This window comes from Equus asinus, chromosome 24 (assembly GCF_041296235.1).
Source record: "Equus asinus isolate D_3611 breed Donkey chromosome 24, EquAss-T2T_v2, whole genome shotgun sequence".
In the NCBI taxonomy this organism is placed as follows: Eukaryota; Metazoa; Chordata; class Mammalia; order Perissodactyla; family Equidae; genus Equus; species Equus asinus.
The window spans coordinates 58629566-58654752 of NC_091813.1; the positions used below are offsets into that span (position 1 = coordinate 58629566).

The 25187-nt window shown below is 40.5% G+C and overlaps 1 protein-coding gene across 7 annotated transcripts in view; it reads left to right on the forward strand.

Moving 5' to 3' along the window:
• Window positions 1–25187, forward strand: part of NCOA7 (nuclear receptor coactivator 7) — a 147210-nt gene that overhangs the window by 31688 nt on the left and 90335 nt on the right. For 6 of the 7 annotated variants that reach the window (XM_044757115.2, XM_070496674.1, XM_014858309.3 and 3 more), the window contains one exon: window positions 1847–1960. In XM_044757115.2, the coding sequence (XP_044613050.1) occupies window positions 1911–1960 (50 nt within the window). In that variant the 5' untranslated portion in view covers window positions 1847–1910. Of the gene's footprint in view, window positions 1–1846; window positions 1961–25187 lie in introns of those variants that run through there. The other variant, XM_014858311.3, reaches the window with a different exon arrangement.

Consider the following 25187-nt stretch of genomic DNA (forward strand, 5'->3'; position numbering starts at 1 on the left):
CCCCCCCCCCCCCCCCCCCCGCCCCAGCCTGCCTCCTTCATGTGGTGGTGTCATATCTGCTGTCACAGTCTACCTGGTCCCTGAAGCACAAACTCGGAGGGCATTCCTCATTCCTTCCTTTCCCTCATTGTCTACACTCATGAGTCACCAAGTCTCGACTCATTTGCCTCCTAAATATTTCTTGAATTCATCCCTCCACTTTCTATGTCAAATACTGCTGCCTAAGTATAGGCCCTCCTCTTAACCAGTTTCACTGTAATTTCTTTCTAATGGATCTACTTTACCCTGTTCTTAAGCTCTCAAGTCCATCCTCGACAATCTGCGTATCACACTCTGTCATGGAAAACCCTTTGGTGGCTTCCTTTCATATGCTTCAGGGATGAGGAAATTGGTTTTCTGTCATGAATCAGCTCCGATCAATTTGGTAATGGCTGCTGTGAGTGCTGTTTCTGGGTTCAGCATGATCACTTAGTGATGTCTGACATGGGTGCAGCAGAGGGAGTGGGCAGCACATAATGCATATATAGGATGAAGTGTAAGCTTGTTAGCATGGCATAGAAGATCCTCCATGGCCCTAATCCTGCCCAATCCTGTCTTCATCCTCAGCTCCCAGTGTTGCCCTCCTTCACATTATATGCTGGGCCAGCAGGGAAATATTGTGTCTTCTTGCTTTTGTTCAAGCTGGACCTACTTCTCTGTACCCTTTAACTGGGAAACCCATTCTTATCCTTCAGATCCTGGTGTGTGGGGGGAGTGCATGGGGTGGGCTGCGTCAGGTTGAGTGTTCTTCCTCTAGGCTCTAATGGCACCTGTGCCTCCTCCATAGCAATTCGTATCCCACTGACCTGAAATCCTAAGTGTCTCCCTCACAAGACGGTAAATTCCATTGCGGCACATTTATCTTTGGTATCTGAAACTTATTGCAGTACCTTTCATGCAATATGTATTGTGAATTAAGTTGTTTATTGAATTGAAATGAATTAGTAAATAATTTTGATTGGTGAACACTCTTGGCTTTTTCTTCGGTACCCCTTCAGGGTGAAAGGACAGATTTTAGGAGGTGTTAATGCTCTGCAGAAAATTTAGATTAGTGAATCAGACAGTAGGTAGACATTGGAAATTTTTGAGCAGGGGAGTGGCATGATGAAAGTGGTATTTAAGGAAGATTGATCTGGAGACAACCTTTTATTATAGGTGGAAACCACTACTGGGAAACATAGCTGAGGGTAGCTGGGGCAGCGGAGCAGGCGGGGCGGAGGCAAGCTTATGAAGCCATCTGAAGAACAGCTTCCTGAGGCTTCGTACTTTCATTTCCACATTTGCTCAAGTGGGATGTACTCGCTGGCATGTTTCTGAAAATAAAACAGAGTTCTGATTTATTTTTATTTTTAAAGAAAGAGCATTCTTGTAAAACACCTATGTGATCGACTTTTCACAATTATGTATGACACGTTTGTCACTAATTACTTGAAAAGAGTGATTATGAGTGCAAAAATTAAAAAAAAAAAAAAAACAATTAGCTTCTGCATGGCTAGCCTAAAATCTTCCAAAGTCAGTGGTTTTCATTTTAGCACATTTTGAAATAATTGTTATTTATGAGGAAAATACTTCAGTTTACTTTTCCAGCTGCCTTTTATTTTATAGTTTAACACCTCTATTCTAATTGTAGTTTTTCCCCCCACCGTGGGCATTCATGTTTCATATATGACTCATATGGACTGTGTTTACTGGTTAAAGTTTATCTTCCATTTGCTGTGGGCCATGTAGCTTCACTCTGATTTATTCTTCACGTTGGTCATGATAAACTTCTAATGTTTAGTCACTTTGTTGTTATTGTTTTTTACAGGGTTATGATTTATTGATTAAAAAGAAGGACTTTCCCAAATACTTGGCACTTTTGATTGCATATTATGGATACCAAGGAAGAGAAGAAGGAACGGAAACAAAGTTATTTTGCTCGGTAAGCATTCGCTTTGCAAAATTGTATCAGTACTTTAAAAAAACGTTTGAGAGGACTTTGTCCGCAAGCATTACTTGGCATTTTGTTTTGTAACTGTTCAGAATCAGAACAGGTAGCCAGGGGAAGTTAAATATAGTTTGTTTCATCCTTTTTGTTATTTCTATTAGAGGAATAACATTTGGTTCTTCTTGTATCTCTGGTGGTTCTCAGGTCAGGGCTGCTCAGGGAATCTAGCTGTCAGTATGCCCTGAACTGCAAATTGCTTGGAATCCCACATTTAGGAACTTACATTGAGTTTTAAATCCTAAATGCTTAGTTCCTGCTGCTCTGTAGCTTAATTGGTTGAGCTATAACTAAAAATCTATGACATATTTAAAGCTCGTTACCTTGTGTGGAGTTTCTTCCTAAAAAGTATTTTTGTAGGTGGATGGAATGGATGAAATTCTACCCTTGGAGTCCATGTCAGTTTGAAAACTGGAACTCATCCAACATGTATACATTTGTTGGTGTCTGAATGGAGGTTATCTAGTATATGGTTGGTTACTGTTTACAGATTTAAACATCTATTTGGCAGTCACTCGCTAATCATAATAAAATCAATAATATGCTAAAACATTTATAAATCATTTTGATATCTGGAATGTTTTCAAACTCAGAGTGAGAACCTAGACTTAAAATGATCATTATGGTTTTCCAAATTGAAATACTTCTTAAGGACTGAATTCAGCCTTACCACATCCCCAACCCCCTCAGTCTACGATGTTAAAGGTGCATTTCCTGTTTTTCAACTATGAGCCTTGGAAACTCAGAACCAAAAATTTTTTGATATTTTTATCAAGAAATTAAGCTACGTTTTTAGCTCGTTAATAAAAAAAGGAAGGAAATGAACATTTAAGGAACTATGGGCCAACTACTTTACTTATTATTTTATTTATCTTCACAATAAACCTATGCTGTAGGTTTTCCCCCTATTTTACCAGTGAGATAACTAAGACTCAGAAAGTGTTTTGCCCATTTTATGCAGTGTAAGAGTCAGTATTCAAATATAGGGTTATCTCCAAAGGGCCTGTTCCAATTAGTAATAGTAAACTAAGAATAAGTGTTTTTGGAAAGCAAGAGTTAAAGTACTAATTTTAGTGAAATGTTTTTCACTGTTACAACTACAGAGAGTAACAGGTGTTTGGGGAAGGAAGAAATTGGGCATCTAACAGGTGAAATATTAGAAAGATAGGACACTTAGAATAAATAAGGACTATCTAGTGATTTTTAAAAACATTTTATATTGAGATACTTGTAGATTTACATGTAGTTGTAAAAAATAATACAGAGAGATATTCTATATCCTTTATCCAGTTTCCCACAATGCTAATACCTTACGTGACTATCCTACAATATCACAACTAGGAAATTGACATTGATACAATCCACTGACCTTATTCAGATTTCACCAGGTTTACAAGCACCCATTTGTGTTTGTGTGTGTAGTTAATTCTGTGTAATTGTATCACATGTGTAGATTTGTGTGGCCACCATCACAATCAAGATACAGAACAATTCCATCCAAAAGATCCCACGTGCTACCCTTTTGTAGCCGCATTCACCTTCATCCCTCTACCTACCGCTCCTGAAAACCACTAATCTGTTCTTAATCTCTATAATTTGTTATTTCAAAAATATCATATAAATGGAATTAATTATATAGCATGTAACCTTTTTCACTTAGTGCAATTCTCTTGGTGTCACAGTCCATTTGGACTGCTATAACAAAATACCGCAGACTGAGAAAGTGGCTTATAAACAACAGGAATTTATTTCTCACAGTCTGGAGGCTGGAAGTCTGAGATCAGGCTACCAGCATAGTCAGGTTCTGTGTCTGGTGAGAGTCAGCTCTCTGGTTCACATAAGGCCATCTTCTTACTGTAACCTTACATGGCAGAAGGGTCAAGGAGCTTTCTCAGGCCTCCTTTATAAGGGCACTAATCCCTTCCTGAGGGCTCTACCCTCATGACCCAATCACCTCCCAAAGGCACCACCTCCTAATGCCATCCCATTGGACATTAGGTTTCAACATATGAATTTTGGTGGAACACAAACATTCAGACCGTAGTACTTGAGATCTGCCTGAGATGTTGCATGTATCAATAGTTTATTCCTTTTTATTGCTAAGTACTATGTCATGATATGAGTGTATCACAATTTTTTAACCATTCATCCATTGAAGGGCATTTGTGTTGTTTCCAGTTTGGGGCTGTTAATGAATAAAGCTGCTAGCATCATTTGTATCATTTCGTGTGAATGTAAGTTTTAATTTCTCTGGGATAAATGCCCGCGAGTGGAATTGCTGGGTCAAATGATAAGTGCTTGTTTAATTTTGTAAGAAACTGCCATACTCTTTTCCGGAGTGGCTGTACTGTTTTACGCTCCTTCCCGTCTGCAGTGTATTAGTGACCCACTTTCTCCGCATCCTCGTCAGCATTTGGTATTGTCACTCTTATTTCAGCCATTCTGATAGGTATGCTGTGATATCTCATTGTGGTTTAATTTGCATTTTTTTAATGACTAAAAAAAGTTGAACATCTTTTCATGTGCTCATTAGCTGTCTATCCATCTTCTTCAGTGCCGTGTCTTTTTGCTGTGTTCTAATTGTATTTTTTTTTTATAGTTGAGGTTTGAAAGTTCTTTATACATTCTAGATACTAGTCCTTTGATATGTAGTTTGTAAATATTTTATATTTCTTTTCATCCTCTTAATAGCGTCTTTGGCAGAGCAAAAGGTTTTAATTCTGATGCACTTCAGTGTATTAGTTTTTCATTTAATGGATTGTGCTTTTGGTGTCAAGTCTAACAACTCTTTGCCTAGCCCTAGGTCCTGAAGATTTTCTTTCATTTTTTTTCCCTAGAATTTTTAGAGTATTATGTTTTATATTTAAGTCAGTCGTTCATTTTGAATTAACTTGTATATAAGATGTGAGTTTAGGTCAGAGTTCTTTTTTTTTTTTTTTTTGCCTATGGATGCCCTACAGAGTGATTTCAAAAGCTAGAATAGTGCCTTCTCAGTCTGAATCCAAACTGATTCCAATAGTAAGCGTGACTGTTGCTTCATGAACAGCCTGCTCAAAGTTAACCACTTCTTGTTCCTAAGATGTAGAGTGAGAGGAGCCCCTTAAACTGAGAATGCAAGATGAAGCTGTTCTGGAAGAACAGCATAGTTTTTTCAACTCCAAAATGTAAAATTTGTCATGCTTGCTTTGCCTTCTAGTCGAAAGTATTCTAACAATGAAAAGAAAAACATATCTTAAAATGAGATGTGACCTCAGGAGCAGAAAGATAGCAGGACAAGGACACAAATCAGTGATGCTATTAAAACAGTGAGGAAACATGATTAATTACTAGGAAATGAGAGAGAGAGATTGAGAGATGGTGGGGGGAGAGATAGAGAAAGAGAGAAAACAGACAAACCCATAGTTTAGCTATTATCATGAAATGGCAGCCCCAAAATGGTCAAGCTATTAAAAGCAAAAAGCAAACCAAAAAAACCTTCATTGTCAGAAAAGAGGCAACCAAAGTTATAAACCTTTTCAAATGCCTTCTAACCAAATTGTGGCATTCCGTAAAGTGGAATTACCAATAGGACCTACTTGAAAGCCCGTTTCTAACAACACAGGGCCGATTTCTCTGGGGCAGTGTGCTAAGGGCATTCCAAGCAAGATGTCCAGAGAAGAATGTAAAGTCAGGCCAAGGGGGAGGCCCAGCTGATGCAGTCACACCGCCGTACACAAATCTCTCTAAGGGTGTGGAGGAGATCAAAAGGAAGAGTTGTCCTGATTTCTGCCTGCTACCACAATGTCTATCTGAAACCCTAAAAATTGCCTTTAAACTCTGTCCCCCCATCCCTTTTTCCTTTTGAGTAGTTAAATACCCTCTCTTTCCTTGGTGTGCTATTTTACCATGTGGTTTCATAAACATTGCATGATTGTGTTTGGTAAATAATCCTTTATCCATCTCTTTTGTTGATTGTTTTTCTCTCTCTCTCTCTCTCTGCGCCTCCAACCTCAGAATTGAACATCAAAGCAAAGTTAAGTTTAAAAGACCCTATTTTAATAATTTTGGATTGAAATGAGCAATTCGAGGAACACCCAAAACCTTCTCATCGTTTGTCTTGAAACATGCCCGTGTAACTCTAAATGAAGGGTGAATTAGCGTCACTGCTAAATAGATTTATTCTGGATAAGCCCTAAGGAGTTTTCAGGATCTCCTGGTCCTGGCCCATGTGGTTTTCAGGATCTTCAGAGTTGTTTTGTACCTGTAGTTTATTCTAGATCAAATAATTCATGGATACCTTTTCCCATATTTTTGCAAAGAATTTGTATATACAAAATTAGTATGTTAGTATGTTATATACATGTGTATTAATTCCTTGGTTCTTGACAGGTCTTGAAACCAAATGAACAACTGAATTATTTAAGCAAATTATACCCCCTGTACTGTCCTCTGGAGCGATCGCTATTCGTTATGGCCCCTGCACTCTCCTCCTTCCTCTGTAGTCAGAAGGCGGTGTTTTCTTCAGTCCTGCTGCGCAGGGCTCTCTTCCCTTCTCATTTTGATGTTATTTGGCTTTCGTAGAATTTGGACCCATTTAGTGATTTTTGTCTCAATCTCTTTGTGCTCTTTATATGTTTGAAAATTCTTTAAAAACATATTTTCCAAGATCAAGGATTAATTTAGAATAGCAAAAATATATTTTTAGTTAACCCAAAGTGGTGTTTTGTAGGAGATTTACTTTTCCCCTCTGATAAGGTCTGAGAGAGCCTGTGAGTAGACATGAGTGATAGAGACTCATCAGTAGACTGTGCCTTGTTCACATAGGTCCCTCTTCCCTAGACTTGCTGGCCTCCTCCCACTCCTTCCTGGTTATTAGAAAAGCAGAACTGCCACCGCCACCCAGCCTCTTCTCTTACCCACCCGCTTCAGAGCCTGTGGCACACAGCAGGGAGGGGGATGCTGCTCTTGTTTCCATCACGACCGACCCCGCTCAAGGGTACAGAGTGTTGAATACATCTTACCCCCCATGCCTGCTCCCCTGACTCTTCCCACTCCTGTCCCCAGCCTCTACCCTGGCATTTCTTCAGCCTTGAGCCTCTGACCCATCAGCAGAACACCTAGCATTTGAAAAGCACTCCAGTGTGTAATCTTGGCAAAGTTCTCTAAACTCCGTCACCCTACGTATCTTCAGTTGTTAAATGTGGCTAATAGTAACCCACTAACAAGATGGCTTCAAAGAAGGAAGCATCCCAGCCCGAACCAGGGAGAAGAAGCCCAAATGGGACACAGCAAGGAGGACTAAAGCTGAACCAGATCAGTCCCTTGTCCACACCGATTGAGGTTTGACCCCTTCTTCCGGGAGGAGGATCTAGAGGTGTTTGACTCATTGGATAGACTTTTTATTAAATATACATAGTAAACTGTGTAGCTCCCTCACTCAAACAAAACCAAACTGAGATGGCTGTGAAGATTGAGGTAACTTTTACAGAATGCCTGGCACAGTGAGTACTCAGTCATTCCTTTAAGGACAAATCCGTCCTGACCTTATCTTCTATCCCTCGCTGCACCTTCATCTTCACCCCAAAGAATCCTCATCTTGACACCCCACTCCCATTCCATGAGCTGCTCTTGCTGTTCAGATCAGGGAGAGGTGGGAGCAATTACAACAATCCAAAGTGAAATCATAGTTTCTCAAAGCTTCATTGTTATGAGCGCAGCTAGGTTCTGGGACATCATGAAGTGGAATCACATAGTCCAAAGTTCTTGGAGAAATCTGAGGCACCCTTTTAGTTACGAGTTGGGCCCTAAGCCCACAAGGGGAATTTGTCAAAGATGTGTTGGCCCCCTCCCAAGGCACTTCATATCTAGTAACTGCTAATCAGAGCCTCACCACTGGTGTTGCTTGACATAATCTCATGCCTTGGGCAGGCGTGCCGGAGACACTGACGCCTCAGCCGTCGGGGTGGCCAGAGACCCAGGCTGCTCAACTGCAGCCATGGGCTGCATCCTACCCAGGGTGCAGTAGAAGTATTATCCTCTTCCGTGCCTGCTTTGCTATGAAAAAGGTTGAGAAAACTGGTCCAAGTTATCTTCATCCCACGCCACTGATCTATATACAAATTTTCATCCCCAAATATTGATTTGACTGCTGTGGAAATTTAGACTCAAATGGGTTGAGGTTGAATAACTTCCGTGAGATTATACAGCAGGCAGGTGCGGCAGGATCTGAGCCCAAGGACATCCTTCTCTTCTAGAGCTTACGCTCTGCCATGCTGCCCAGGGCCACGTGGCAACTTAGTGGTGGAAGGGGGCCTGTCGAACACAGGTTACCTGACCACTGCTATTCTCAGTGTGGGTTGAGAAGATTTCTGTGGGCAGTCCTAGCAGCTTACCATTAATGTGTACCATTGTAAATTAATTTGCGGAAATGCATCCCGGATTCTAAAGACCTAATTTATAAGTGACCTATTCCAAAACAATTTGTTTATAACTTGAAGACATCCTACCGTACATGTCTTGTCGACTTTACCCATCTGTAATACGGTTATGTCAGAGTATTAACCAACCAAGGCAGTGTGAAACATGCAGCCTGTATACCCTGCCTGTGTCGTCAGGGTTTTGCCTTAGTGATCCCCTTTACTTGCTTGGGTTGCGTCTTGTCTAAAAAGAGTAGTTGCCTATAATACAAATGAAAGCAGAGAGACATTTGGACGGAAAGCTTCAGCTTGCCCTCTTGGTCAGTACAGAGTCTAAGATCCAGTGGAACGTGTAGCCTGCACACTTCTGGCGGGTTGATTGGCAGCCCTGCTGAGGACACGGGGAGCGCTCCCTGGCCCCGGCCCCCAGAGGCAGTCTTTGAACCCTAGGATAGAGCCAGCTCTTTCTGGTATGCCTGTGCTAGGAATGAACGTACTGCATGGGTGGAGTGGGGTGGCGTCAACTCTTGCCCTTCCTTTAATTAACAGTCCGTGGATTGTTTTTTCCTGCCGGCCAAGAACCATTAAAGAAGGACCTTAGTATCCAAGATTTGAGGAGAAACTTGATTCTGACCCGTTGTTGGATTTGGATATTCTGTCATATTGCAGGTTTTAATGGAATTTATACATGAAAAGCAAATAAAACTGTTTTAAGTGCTTGGTAATTATACCTTCTTAATCTTTGGGTAATATTTTGTTCTCTAGGTTTCACTATGCCTACTGATTCTAATAAAAGTTACTAAGAGCATTTGTTAGTACTTTACAGGGTGCTTGCATGTGCCTGCCCTCACTCTACCTTCACCAGGATCCCGAGTAGATATAAATGCAGATGAGGACTCCAGAGCTCAGGAGGGTAAATAACTTGCCTCAAATCATTTAGCCTTTAAATGGAGGATCTGAGCCCTGAATCCCAGTCAGCTTTGTTTGTTTCTGATTATTTCCTTCATTCCATGTTGTCTTAGTTTAAAGTGCATTAGGCATTAATTTTTGCTTGTCTGAGAGAGGGGATTAGAACATGTTGTTAGCTTCATAATGTGATAAGCAGGAATAATTACTTTTGGTTTGGGAGTAGAATGTTTTGGTTGACTTTACTGGAAACCATATTTGATTTCAGTTTCTAAGAACCATCCTAGAGGATGCTGGTTGTTAAAATAGTGATCCACAGCACTGCCCAAGGACGCTCTTGTGACCTTCATAGCTCTTATTTGTTTGTTAATGTGTTGACAGTCAATCTCCCCGCTGACGTGGGCCCTCTGGATGGTGAGGACTCTGCAATAGTTCAGTGCTCCTTCTCTGTGCCTTGTTAAATAGTGGTTGGCATTTAACAAATGCTAGGTATTTTTTGACCAACTGACAGACTGAGAATATTTATAATATTACAATATGTAGGATAGAAATGGTTTGTGAGTCTTAATTTTTATCACTACAAACTTTTCAGTATTCAGCAATTTCATTAATCTTAAAAAGATGAAGACTTTTAAAACCATTTCCTATGAAAAAGTTTCTTGTGCCTTATTTGAAAATCTTACTCATTACCAATTAAACTCTTAAATGAGCTGTAATGTTGTTTAAGGCTTATGTTTCCCATTTTCTTGATTGAGTTCAGATCAGGCAGCTCTTAAGGGAATATTTACATATTGCTTGTCATTCATTAATGGGAAAAACATCCATGGTCAAGTTTGATCTTCTAATGTTTTCAGGAAATCATTAACTCTTTTCTACAGATTAGAAAAAGCTTACAAACATTTAGACATTAACAGTTAGACTCATGCTTTTTGCTTCATTTTTAGGCAGACTGAATTACTTGATTTGATTCCGGGTAGAATACTGCCTTTCAATCAGTAGGTTACAGCCCATTGGGGCATCCTGAAATCAATTTGGTGGCTAGGAACCAGCATTTTTTTTTAGTGGAATAGAACAGATTAGTATAGACTAAGCTAGACTGAATAGAAAATATCAGAGTGCGTTGTATGTAGTCAGAATAAATAATATTTCATGAAGTTTTTGTTTTAAATATAAGTATGTATATATTGAATCACAATTTAAAATTATTTTTTATTGTGAGCCACAATCAAAAAATGACTCATTGATTTAGAGGAGTCTTTGGTGGTTAGGCTACTGGGAGTGAGGTTAATTTTCCTCATTGAAAAACAAATTTGTTTGAAAATTGTTGATCTAACACACATTAACCAATTGTTCAAAGACAGTTGTACATAAAGTACCTTTTGTATAAATATACTTTTCTACAGTGCAGTGTAATGGGTCCCTATAAAACTATGACAAGCATGTCTCTGTTTAACCTGGAATCCCAGGCTTATCTGGATTGTCCCAGATCTGGAGTGAGACCCAGTGAAGCTGTAACAAAACACGAAACCTAACAAAACCACCAGTTGGAACTATTGTGGTCACAAAGCTTGGGCAACTGTATGTGGGCCTCCCGCAGGTTTCTTCTCTATAGCGCTAGTTACTAGCTGTGGGGCCGTAGGTATAGTTTCTTTTCTCCAAAATGAAAATAATAATAGTACCTTACCTTATAAGATTGTTGAGAGGATTGACTGAGTTAAAATATACGAAGTCCTTAGAATAAGCACTCATGAAAGATAAGTACTAATGAATTTTAATATGAAAGCATGCTGCCTAAGTGAGGAATACAGAAATAAACAAGAAAGAGTAAGAATAAATACATAGGCACAAATTTTACGTAAATTTTCGGGGAGTTTATGTATCCTTTGAGACTTGTCCATGATCGTGCTCTAGACACAGCCTTCAGTGAAAGACTCAAGATTCCAGACTCTAAGACACAGAAAAGACTGAAGCCCATGAAAAGTAGATTTAAGTTACCCCTTCCTTTTTTAACATTGTTGCTGACAGTTGAGGAAGACTTCAGCTGAACTGGCTCTTGAACTTGGGCTTAAACTTGGCCCTATCAGCCTGAGATACTTTCATTACATGCATTTGAAACCTTTCATTTTTGCTGGTACAACAATTCCTCAGCAAGAGAAAACTGAGTTCTGAACCAGAAAATGCTTTGTGCTCACAGCTCTGACACTTCGTTGCTTGTGCTCGTAGTCCAGCTGTTGGTGATTTTGGTAGAAAAGTTCCTCTTTTCCCCTGAAACTTATGTCTGAAAATTCCAAGAATCGTCACCCCCCTCTACCCTCATAAGTCAGATGCTAATTGTGTACCCTCCCACGCATCTTCCCAGATTAGTCTTCTGGAGGCACAGTTCAGATATGACACTTCTGCATCCCAAATTCTCTCAAATTAGAGGTTTTGCACAAGATGGCTCATTCCTACCTCTGTCTTCATCTCCTACTTAGATTTTCTGTACGTCTTACACTTTGCCCCCTCAGAACTTGCTTTCATTATACAAAGAACTGCTCTTGACTATTCTCTCCTTATGTACAGTGATGGCAGACCCCTCAGTCTGGCAAATCCATCTTAAATTGTGACACTGTCTCCTTGAGACCTTTACTATTTCATTTAATCCTTCACCCCCCTCCGTCATCCCCCTCTCCCCCCACCAGCATGTGCGAGCACGCATGCACATCCACACACACACACACACACAACAACAACTAGATGTGCCCTTTCCTGCCACTGGGCTCAGAGGGCATTGCTAGGCTTCCTTCTCTTGGGGCCCTTAATACAGTCTGTCTTTGGATACACCCAGTAACACTCTCATCCTCTCTGCCTTATTTCTCTGTTGGTATTTATTGTTAGTTCTTTTTCATTTTTGTATTCCTCACAAGATCTGGCTTAGTGCCCTGCACCCAACAGTCATTCACCATGAATGATAGCTAACATTTGGTGAACATTTACTATGTAACAGACTGATTTGTCTGCTCATGTAATCTAACAATTACTCCATGAAATAGGTCCTGTTATCATCCTAAGATGTTATGTAACTTGCCCAAGGTCACATAACTATGAACTGGCAGATCCAGGACTCAACCCCAGTTGCCTGATCTCTTAGCCTGTGCTCTTCATCGTTCTGCCATATTCTTCATTAAACTCTGTTGAATTGAGTTTTATAGACCCTTATCAGTTATCCATACTCACTGATCTAAATGATTAAATGTATTTAAGTATAAACTGGCATTTTCTGATTTTCACTATGAAGATATTCTTAGGAACTTTGGAACAAGCTAGGGAATCTCTGCTCTTTTGGGGAAACTTTGAAAGTCCCTACATACCAAAGAAATGTCAGCCATCTCCTGACCTTCCTCTGTAGTTCTGGAATGTGGCAAGAATTCCCCTATTAGAGTATTTCCTCTCTAGATTCAGAGCTGGAGGCCTTAACAGTTGAAGCACACCTCACTGGGCACTTCCGTTGTAAAGGTGATGACCTGGTGCTTGAGCCATGGGGCATGGGTTCATGTATTTTTACTTCCCGTTTCCTGTTTCCTTCATTTACCATTTAAATAAAGTTTGCATAAACAAAATGGTTCACCTTCCATTTTTTTCTGCACTCATTTTGTGGTCCCTTCTACCAGTGAACATGCAGCAGGCCTGCCTGCCTGTTTTAGTTTTTTGCTTCTTACACAAATGGAGACAGTAGTGAAAAGGATACAGGCCAGGTTTAAAGAGACTGAGCCAGACACAGGGTGGCCTGTGGTTTGCAAATGTGGTTCAGCACCAGAGAGAGCAGACAGATGAGTAAGCACCGTAGCAGGCATCCGAGTGTCCTAGACACAAGAAGGGAAGATGAGGTAGTTGGGTTGGGGGACCTCGTGAGTCTCTTCCCAAAGCAAGAGAGGATGTAGCATCTGCTGGGGCAGAAGGTGGTGGAGAGCAAGGAGGAGGTCTTCTCTGAGTAGTTTTATTAGAACCACGTGACTGATTTCACTTGAAGAAGAATCCAAGATGACTTTGAGGTGGGGATCTCACAGAGTGAAATGAGAAATGCAGCTTGATAGTTGTGAGACAAGAATTGTTTAGGTGTGAACAGAGAATATGAAATAAATATAGAAGAACAAGAGAATAAAAATATGGATTACATCAGGATTTTAAAATGGTATTCAGTAGTGTATTTATGGAGTACTTGACAGACTGGATGGCCAAATCATGACCCTGTGAACTTAGGAAGCAGTTAAATTAGAGGCCAGTTATTCATGCTTTAAATATTCTTTTCTACACTAAAAAAATAAAACCTAATTATATTTCTAAACTACTCTGGCATTTAAAATACAGTTTGCATGTATATTTTCAAGAACACATCTGTTGTACAGAGCAAAATAGAATCAAAATTGATTGATCCCACTCTGAATAGGTGGAATGAAATCCCTGTCATGGGTGATTTGAGCTAAGTCATTAATCATTCCATTAATTTTTTTCTGTGTATGTGAGAGTATGTTACTGTTGATTATGACAGCCAAGGTGTATGTTCTTCACAGAGGTAGAAGAGGTTTTGGTTTGAGAAGTTGTGTAATATATGATTTAAAGCAGATGAATTTTGATCTTTCGGATTAATTTTGTTAGCACAGCAGAAAGCTGAGTGGTAATTTGGTTATTTCATTTTCAGAAAGTAATTGAAGCAGATGCTGGTGAGGTCATTGGGGACTGAGCCATCTCCATTTCAATGGCTCCATCATCCTTTTTTTTTTTCTTAACTGGGGGATATTTCCTTTTACTCTGCTAAATCAGCTGCTTTCACTACATAATGAGAGAGACTTAATTTTTTTAAACCACAACTCTGAGCTTATACAATCAGGATTTCAGGATATTTTTCTTTTATGAGATTAGATGTATTTTAAATGTAAAATAAGTATAAATACACATATATGTGTATGCAAGTATATAATATAATTTTTCTTTTATAAGAGTATATGGGTTTTGAAAATATAAAAATTAGTCATAAACACACACAACACTATCTTTAAGTGCAGTTTGTACTGTGTTAACAGGTCATTGAAAACTTAAAATTATAAAATTAATTGAGTTATGAGACTAATATATGTAATCTTTGCCTTCTTTCTGTTGATTTTTAATGCATAGGAAAACCTTTAATTTTGAATAAATGACCATTTTGGTTTTTATATTATCTGATCCAAGTGGATACTTAAAACGTCTTCCAGTTCTTTGACTTAATCAAATATAAGACTTTATTAGAGACATATAATGTTTATCCTTGGATTTGAAATACATTATTGTGTTGTGGGGAAAAACTTATGCATGTGTATCTCTCAGACAGACTTTATGTGCCTGCACCTGTTAAGCCGAGAAAGTAGGGCGGTGAACACAACAAATGTGGTCCTTGCTCTTCTGGAGATTACTTTTCACAAAGACATTAAACAAGGAAACACGTAAATGCATATGTCATTAGAAATTGCAGTGTTTGCTGTAAGGGGAAATAACAGGATGTTATGAAAGAATTGCAAGGGCAACATCCACTTTAGACAGGAGCGATGATCAAGGAAAACCTCTGGAGGATAATGACGTTTAAGCAGATCCTGGGTAGGAGCAGATTGCCAGCTGATCTGTGTGTTTAGGAGGAGGACTGGGGAGAAAGGAAAGGGGGGGACTATTCTAGAGGAAACGCTTAGACTCAAAGACTTTAAGGTGGGGAAAAAGCTTGGCAGGTTCCTGCATCTGCAAGCAGGCCAGCATGGCTGGAACAGGGCTGTTAGGGAGGATAGCACCGGAAGAGTGGAGCAGTAGGCTGGGGCAGGTCATGGAGGCCCATGCTTAGGAATATGGATTAAACAATTAGATGGATGAAGGTGCCATTAAATGAAATGAGAAAACTACAAAAATAACAGTTTCGGGGGGGTGGGAATCTCAAGAATTTAAGCTCACATGTGTTAAGTTTGAGATGCCTTTGAGACATCCAGTGGAACCACAAAATGCAGAGTTGGGTATGTGAATCTGGAGTGAAAACAGAGTGATCTGAGCTGAGAGAGAAATGTAAGAGTTGTTAGCCCCAGCCGTGGGAATCGGTGAGGAATCATTCAGGGAGAGAGTGTAAACTCTCTTCAGAACCCCAGAACGAAGGACTGGGGAAGAGAATTGGGTAACTCCAACAGTTAGTGGTCTACTAGGATGCAATCTAGAAGAGCTGGAATCCAGAAGAGGAGAAAGCAGTGAGAGGTAAATGAAGATGAGGGCTGCAAAGTATCCACTAAGTTTGACCACTCGGAGGTCCCTGCTGACTGAATGAAAGCAGTTTCAGTGCAGTGGTTTCAGAAGCCAATTAAGTGAAAATGGGATGTAAGGGAGTGGAGACCAAGCTTCTGGGCAGTTCTTCTGGGAACATGACTGGAAAGGGAGGCCAAAAATTAGGGCCATAGCAGGAGAGAGATGTGGAGTTCAAGGAGAGGTAAGTTTTTAAAGATGTAAAGCCATGAGGACATGAGCAGAGCAATAAAGCAGAAGAAGAGCCACTCCAACTCCAGGTTCCTGTACCCGCCCGCTCAGGACCTATAACACGTCATAAAGTTTTACTTGTGTATATTGGTGGTACCATGCGCTCTTTTGCTGACTGCTCACTCTGTGCCAGGAGACTTACAAATATGACCCCATTTAATCCTCGGAACAGCCCGGGAGGTTGATGGTGGTATTTTCCTCATTTTGACAGACAAGGAAACAGACTTGGAGTGGTTTAGTAACTTCCCACGTTATGCAGCTAGCAAGTAATGGAGCCAAGATTTCTTCCTCTTTATGTCTAACACCAAAGCCGTTATTCTTAACTACTACCTACATAGTACCTTCCAAATATAATGTCAGAATAATTAGAGTAAATCTGTTCTGTAAGAGAAATTTTCAGTTGTAATATCTTCAATGAAAACTCTATAGAAATTTTTTCCATAAAAATTTTTTTTAACAGCAAAAAAAAAATTATTATGATTTGTCCACTTTGTAATGTATCCAAAGGTAGTTGGAGAATTCATACATGTTTAAGTTTACTGAGTAGAACTTTGCATATTAGTTTAAGGAACAGATGTACAATGCTAGGAATTGGGTAACTTGGTGGTGTTAACTTTTTTCCTTACTGATATAAATTTTTTAAAATAAATTATAAGTGACTGGATTTTTTTTATTGAGCTGTAAGTGACATATAACATATTCGTTTCAGTGTAATGATTTGATGTGTGTATATATTGTGAAATGATCATCACAATAAATCTAGCTAACATCCATTACCACACATCGTTAGATTTTTTTTTCCTCGTGATGAGCACTGTTAAGATACTCTCTTAGCAACTGTTGGATATACAGTACAGTATTATTCTGTAAAGTCCGGTGACTGGATTTTCAGATATTAGTGTTTTAATATAATTGTTCTGTTATAGTTGAGCATCAATCGTTGATGTCTATTTTAAATGAAGACAGATAATCTTAATGCTGTGGACAGTGACATCTGTATAGGAACTTGATGTGTGATATGTTTGATGAGAACGGCCAATTCTGTTGTAGTATTCTCTTCTGTGTACAGAAAGCAAGCCACTAGCAAACATCTTCCTGCATTTTCAAGTAAACAGTATGCAGCAGTGTGGTTATGTCTGTATAGCTCTGATAACAGCTGGTAAATTTATTTTCCTGTGCTCAGAATTCTAACAAGCGTCTCCATGACTTGTTTTTAGTGCACCATTTCACAATGACCTTATTTCATAGGCACCTTGGATGAGGACCTGCAGTCCCTCTGTATGAGTAGGTCTGGGATGTAGAAGCACCAGGTAATAGAATAATTAGGTAATGCCCTGAGGACCTGGAAGAAGTGATGGAGAGATTAGAAAGAAAAGGCAGCATTTTCTTTTCTAAGCGTCAAGCTCATGTTAACTTGATATCTTATTTTTTCCTTCACATCATCATCTTTTTTTTGTCAGGAAGATTGGCTCTGAGCTAACATATGTTGTCAATCTTCCTCTTTTTGCTTGAGGAAGATTGTTGCTGAGCTAACATCTGTGCCAATCTTCCTCTATTTTTGTATGTGGGGTGCTGCCACAGTGTGACTTGATGAGCAGTGTGTAGGTCTGTGCCCAGGATCCGAACCCACGAACCCTGGGCTGCCGAAGTGGAGCACGCAAACTTAATAACTATGCCACCAGGCCAGCCCCTCCATCATCTTCTTAACACAGGCACCAGGTCTAACTTCAGAACATAAAATTGTTTAGTTGTGAGGGAGAGGTCCTCTGGGCTACCATGCCAGGGCCAGAATCTCTGCTGCATCTGACAATATGCCTTTTCCAAACTGGATTTGAGCTTTTCCAGCTACAGGGATGTCCCAAGGACTCAAAGGCTGCTCATTCGTTGCTTGAAAAACTCTCACTAGTAGAAGATTGTTTTTTAATTTTTAGTTAAAATTTATTTCCTTTCAATTTATTCTACGTATTCCCAGTTACTTAGCATCCACACAGAAGACCTCGAATCCCTCTTTCGTATGTTATTGTTAGATGTATCTGAGGACAGCTTCATGTTCTCCCTGAACGTTCTCTGGTCCAGGCTGAATACCCCAAGTTTCTAAACCCCGCTACCTAAGGCAGAGTTTTCAGATTCTTGACCATCTTGGTCTGATTCATGCATTTATAGGAATGTTATTTGTCATCTTTTTATTTTTTAAATACAGCTTCGTATTTCCTTAGTTGGTTGACAACAGTTAGATTCACACTGAAGAAAAAAAGTGTTTTTCCTTGTGAAATGGAATTTTAGTTTTATCTTGTTTGTTTTCCATCCATTACTCTAAGTTTCCAGGAATTTTGAAGCCTGACTTTTAGCACCAAACATATTTGCTGTCCTTCCTTGCTTGAGTCAGATATACAACCTGAATAGCATGCCTTCTATGTGCTTATCCAAGTAGTTGATAAAATTGCTGAATTGGAAAGCTTTATGTTTTATGGCACATTAATACCATCAGTGGATTAAATAATTCAGTCTTTCAACTTGCTATAAATTAACTTGCTCTAAGTTTACTTAACAAAATTCTCTAGCCCAGCTGTTTCCCTCTTACTTTCAAGAACACAGCAACAGACATTTTCAAGGACCATAGTGAAATCTTGACACACTGCCTCCTGTGACATGCCTGTCAATATGCCAAATGTAGAAGCACTCTTAAGACAGAGAATTATGTTAGTTTGTATTCACTCAGTTTTAGTGTACCCATGGTGGTTCCAGCTCTCAGTAATTCACTGTCAAGTAACCATAGATGATTTGTCTAGTATCTGTCAGTTTATTTATCTGGGAGTCAGTATCAAGCTGCTCAGTGTGTCATTTCTAGAATCTTGGTTGTTTTTCTTTTTCCTTTAAAAACTAGGATTTTTTTTTCATATTTCCAGTCTTTCTCTATGATTCATCCGAGCTTACTGGTAGTGGTTCTACAACTCAGGTGGTTACTTCTTACAGGGCTAGAGACTTCATCCTGGATTTCATTTTCTTCTTAGCCAGGATCCTTCATCCTTTTTAGTTTTTCCTTTAGTCTCTCTGATAGAGCTGCAAAATAGGATTCGACTAGATCTGCTTTCTCTCTCTTGTAAGTGAACTTCACCTAGTGTGCTGTATGTAGCGGGTCTGTTGCTTCTTGCCTCCATCCTCTCACCATCTGTAAAATTTCCTTGTTACTTTTCCCTCTGCATTCTTTGCAGACTTCTGCTCATTCTGAGCTTCAGCTTTCCATTGTTGTTCTTACAGATTTCTGTCCTTCGCTTTTTGCTTTTGTTAGAGCTTCCTTTTGTGCCTCTCTGCCATCCCTTATCCATGCCCATTGAAACTTGAGTCCCTTAGGACACATTTCTTTCTTGAGATGCTTTCTGCTTTGCCTCTTCCACAGGCTCATTTGTGATGGAGTTGACAGAATTTATTTTAGAAGAACATGTCATCCCTCTTGAGCCGTTTCCCTCTTAGACTCTGCCCATGACATCATACTCTTCTGTCCTTTCCCTCAGCAAACATTTGTAGGCATGCACAGTCTGGTGTAATAATGGGATGCTTACAAAGTGGTAACAATGGGAGAAGTACTGGAACCGAGGTGACTGCCAAGTGCTAAGAGTATGGGGCAGAAGAAGTGACTGTAAAAGAGCCTGGACATCATCATAAATGGAGTGACATTGGGCTGTCTTCAGATACCATGAAGAGAGAAGGAAGGAGGAGCGTTTCACCTAAAGGGAAGACCATGTGTAGATGCATGGACACGTGAAAGTGCATGGGATTTGCACGTGACTGGGACACTGAGAGATTCCTTATATGCTTTGAGAGCAGCCTATCATTTGGATCAGTTCTTTCACACTATTTACTTTGTTCTTCCGTATCTTCCTTTTGATTTACTGTCACAATCTTCAACTGGAAGGTAAGGGGAGAACATCCTTGAAGACTCAACCCTATAAGATTCCTACCCAGAACTTCAGAGTCTCTAAGGAATCATTTCAGGTTTCTTCCATTGGGGTCAATCCCTTGTCTATGTGTCTGGACAAGTTACTCTTGACTGATGGTTTTGATAATCGTTAGGAAGTTCTCTGCCACTTTGTTGTTTTGTATGCTAAACCTAACTAACTCTACCAGGTCAAATTTGGTTGTTTTCGTTCCCCCTGACAGGGAGCCCCAAATACTTTACTCTTTTTCTTTTAGCTATTGAAGGGATTAACAAAACAAGCACTGAATTAATTTTATTACTTGAGAGGCAAGAAAACACACACAGTTCATTGAATATGCTAATTAAGGACTGAAGTTTGCACCCTGGGTAGGAGGAATGAGTCAGCAGGCCCACAAACGATTGGTTTTAACTAGTCCTATTTGTCATTGGTCAGTAAAGAGCCTTCAGTGCTGGCCCATGCGGATCTAGCTTACCAAAGATGCTCACAAGTTCACAGTATTTTTTATCATCTTTGGTTGGTGGGCTGTTCAAAATTCACAACCCGTTATAGTGAAACTCGGCACCCAGTTTCCCTCCCGGGGAAGTGCTGCTACAAGTGGCAAGTTCTTTGAAGGATGGCTCTCAGCCGCCCTTGTTTTCCACAGGTGGGCTGGTCCAGATGTCATGCTGCTGTGTCACTACGTGGCATGGTCTCCGAGTCTCCTTTCTCCTCGCCACATGTTCTGCGCACCAAAATTCCGTCACAGGTTTCAGTTTCCCTCTGGATCCTCAGAATAATGTTCTTTCTTGCATCCTAGATACATTCTTTTCCAACTTCTAAAAATTGTGTTTAACGAAACATTTATTTTTTTCAAAATAAAGTTTCTACTCCAATCTGTATTACCATAGAGTGGAACTATTGGCCCTAGAAACTTGGTGATTTGTTAATTTGAGGTCATACATGTTAAGTGATTCTCATAGTTTAACCTCGTTGAAGACAAAATGAGAAATTAAGGAAAAGGCAGAAACCAGGAAAGACAAATGTGCTTATAGTGAAGGTCACACACGTACTCAGGAAATGTTTAGTTGATGAGACAGCGAACTAAAATGCTTAGAAGAAATAAGTGGGGCTGGTCTGCCTGCTTAGCAGGTGCGGCTGTAAGACCAGGCCCGGTGCCTTCCCTAACTCAGTTCCGCCTGGCTTCCTCCTCTGGAGCAGTTGGAGAGTGGCTGCTGGCTTAAGTCAGGCCATCTTCCCTCTGTCTCTCCTGTTCGTTTTGTTGGTTCTACAAAGTTATTTCCTCTGAGAAATAATCATGGGCCTTTTTTAAAAACCTGGCATGTGAAGCCATGAAGTTTTCACTATTTCTTAAAAATCGTAATGCATGCAAAAGCATTTGGTAGGCATAAAGAAACATGTGAGCATCTTATTTTTGTTTTTAATAAACACAAGTGTTTGGCCTTAACCATGGAAAGCTCTTATGAAACACTTATCTGTGTGTCTGAAATCATCACTAGATAAAACTAATGTGACTTAAAAATAATAATAATACTTAATTAAATGCACGTGAACATAGGATAGTTAGTCCTCTGCAGCTATAAAAAAATTCTAAGAAATTTCATGAAACATAATGAAGATTTTTGTTCTCCAAGTAATCAATCCCCATCAGATTTAGTTTTATTTACTTGCTTAGTTGTTTATTTTTCTAGACATTTAGGGCTAGAAAATACCTTTTTAAAAACTGATTAGCTAACTTCTTGGTAAAGATAAGTTACTGAGTTGAGAGGTTGTTATTTAACCAGGGTCGGTTAGTGGCTAGTTAGGGCATCATTCATTCATTCATTCATTCAATGTGTGTTTTGTGTCTGTTGTGTATCCAGTTTACTATGCTAAGCTCTGAGTATACAGTGATGACTGAGGTAGACGTTGTCCTTTCCTTCATAGAATTTACGTTCAAATGGGAGAACCTGATATTAAACAACTAGTTGCAGTAGTAATTTTCAATTAGACTGTTGATAAGTGTTACAAAGAAAAAGTAGATGGCAGCATAGAGCCTGTAGCAGGGAGACATGACCACGTGTGAGGACCAGGGAAGGCTTCTTGACGAAATAACATTTGACCTGCTCTCTGATGATAGGAACTAACAAGGTAAAGGGTGATGGAGCGCGTTCCTGGCAGAGGGAGCAGCGGGGTATAAAGGCAGAAGGTAAAATCAACCAGAAACAGCAGTGGTGGAATGTGGAGATTGAGAAGGATTAGGATCCAGGGTCCAGGTTTCTACTTAAAGGGCTGAGTGGATAGTGGGACCCCTATAAGAATGAGACACCTCAGGGAAACCAGGTTTGGGGGAGGCAAACGACAGGCTTGGTTTTGGTCATCTTGAATTTGTTGTGCCTGTGAGGAGGGCGCGTGGAGAAGTGGAATAGGTGATTGGATACTCAGGATGAAGCTTAGAGTGAAATTCTGAGCTGGGAGTATAATTTGAGGGTCATTCATTTAGAAATAAAAAGGAAGCCGTGGGAATGGGTCTTCTTAGGAGAGTGAGGCGAGAACTCCCAACCCTGCTCCATCCTTCATCTTCCCCTTCACAGTGAGCACATCTACCCATTAGCTTAAACCAAAAACCTAGGAGGTGGTTTTAACTCTTCTTTCCTTCACTTTCCACACCTAATCCACTAGGAAACCCTGTTGGCTTCACCTCCAGAACATCACCTGAGTCTGTCCACTTCCTCTCCTAGTTACTGTCATTTTTCTCTGGAATGCTGCTGGAGCCTGTGGTCTCCTAGCTTCCACCCTTCACTTTCACAATCCATTCTTCATATAGGAGCCAGAAAAGGACTTTTAAAACACAAATCAGATCATCTCAGCCACGGGATTAAATCATCCAGTGGCTTCTCATAGCCCTTGAAATAAAATCAAAACATTTTACCCTGGTACAAAGCCTGCGTATTTCAGCCTCTGCCAACCCCTCTGATCTTGTCTTATTGGTGTTCACCTGGACACCACTGCCCAGCCACCTGTGGCCTTCCTCCTTGAGCCCGAACACAAGGGATTGAGATGGAGAGAGCTCTCAGCTCGAGAAGGGGGAGAGACAAGAAAGCCAGAAAATGTCTGTTCAGTAGTGCTGCTTGCAGCTGAGGGGTCAAGTGAGGCCAGAATTGGAAAATGTCCACTGAGGCCTCCTAACCCCTGGCCCTTTGCTCCCTGCATCCCTCCTGTGCTTTGTGTGGGGCATTTCCTGAAGCCAGCCACTTTGTGACAGCAGTGCCCCTGGGATGAGTATGCAATCCTGTGCCACCAAGGAGTTTGTAAGCCTAACTGGTCAAGGGAATGACACACTGAAGCATTCTTATTAAAACGAGAAATAGAGACTAGAGCAACAGAGGGTAATGAGAAAGAATACAGTTTTTACTGACTGCAGAGGCTCACACTTTGTCATGGTTTAAAACGATAGTGAGTATTAATGATAAGAAATTCACAGTGTGAAAGAGTGAAGGGTAAATTATTTTTAAAGTCTTCTGAGCTTCTTTTCTCCCCCTCTCCTCTGCAATTTCTATTCCCCAAAGGTAACCTGGGTAATAGGATCATATCTGTCCTTTCAGAAATACTCATGCATATATAATCATGCTTCCTCCCCGACCCCCATAAATAGACTCTTACTGCTGTGTAACTTCCTTTTTTTTTCTCTTAATGCAATATGTAGACATCTTTTTATGATGACTCCATAATTTTTGCTATTACAGTTGTTGCATTGAATTGCATTTTATATAGAGTTCTGTTTTTGTGCAAACATTTCTGTAGAATAAATTCCTAGCAGTGATCAAAGACTGTGTACATAAACTTATGATAGTTATTCCAAATTGCCCTCCGAAAATTGTGCCCCAGCTTGCACTCCTACGAACGTTGTTGTTGGTGGGATGTTACCATTCTGCTGTGAAACACGTGCTTTGAAAAAGCTGCTGCTTTGGGGATGTCTTGGTCCGCGTCAGTGTCTCCTTCCTCCTTTCTTCCTTCCCTTTTCCTGTCTTTTTGTCTTTCTTTCCTCATTCTCTGTCTTTTTTTCCTACTTTTCTTTCTTCTTTCCCTTCTTCCTCCCTCCGTTCCTCTGTTTCTTCCATCCACCAGTCAGCAGTATTTGCTGAGAGGGTGTTCCACACTGAGAGGTGCTGTACAGCCCTACACAGCTCATGTCGTCCTGAGGGAGAGGGCACTAGAGCTCCATGCCTCCCTCCTCAGTCCCCAAGGAGATGCTACAGGCACACTGTGTTCCTTGGAGAGCAAGGCATACGTTTCTTGTATGAAGAGAAATGAAAGGTACTGGAGGTATTTAGTCTGAAGAAAAAAAGAATTTAATTTAGTGGGGTGGGCCTGCTAAGTTTTAAAGGCCTACCACAAAGAGCGGAAATCTCAGTTCTCCGTGGAACAAGGGAGGAGAAGTCAAACCAATGAATAGAAACTTCAGAGGCAGATTCTGGCATTTGGCATAATCAAGAACTTTATGAATGCTATTTATTTATTTACAAATAATAATTGTTTTCTATATGTTATTGACCTTTTTGATACAAGTGGAAAAAAAAATCTCAAAGAGTAGCCATGACATTAAGAACAGTGGACTTTGGGGTTCATATGCCCCATCTCTCAGCCCTGTGTCACCTTCCTTCTCAGACCCCACAATGAGCTCCTGGGTGGCTCTGGACACTCATTCCATGGTGACAAGAAGACTGCCAGAGCTCCAGCCTCATAGCTCCCTGGGGAGGAAAGGGCAGGTGTGTTTTCTGGTAGCTCATTCAGGTGTCCAACTCGGTCGCCACCCTGACTGGACTGAGGTGAGAAGTCCCATTTGGGAAGGAGCACACGGTGGCCAGCACTCTGCTGCACCTACTCGATCTTGCTGAACAGGACAGGAACAGCAGGTTCTCCTGCTCTGGCAGTGGAGCAGCTCCCTGCTCAGCCTGAGGGCAGCCACCAGTTCTGCTCAGAGCAACTCGCTCTCGTTCATTGTCCTACAGCATCGACGAGGAGCCGTGTTGGGAGCTGGACTTCTCTAGCAGCCCATTTTCTGATGGCACAGTTTTGGGGACCTAGAGGTGACTTCTGGAGTTGAGGAATTACAAGTTCATCTGTTTGACAAATCAGGAGTTTCTCTGGCAATACAATTCCATTTGAAAACTGAGCAGGCTTTAATTCTGTTTTCGTTGGCCAATTACCGTAGGCTAGAAACCAGAACCACAGATTTGGCTGAACTGTGGCCTTTGGATGGAGACAGAACTTGGCTGGGGAATTTTGGCCCCTCAGCACAGAGCTGCTCGTGCTTAGCCCATCTCCCTACCATTCCGAGTAGCGTTAACCCCTGGGTCTCTGCTTCAGTGCGGAAAAAAACAATGGCTTGAATAGAAACCCTCCTGAGTCGGGGAAGCACTATTTTTT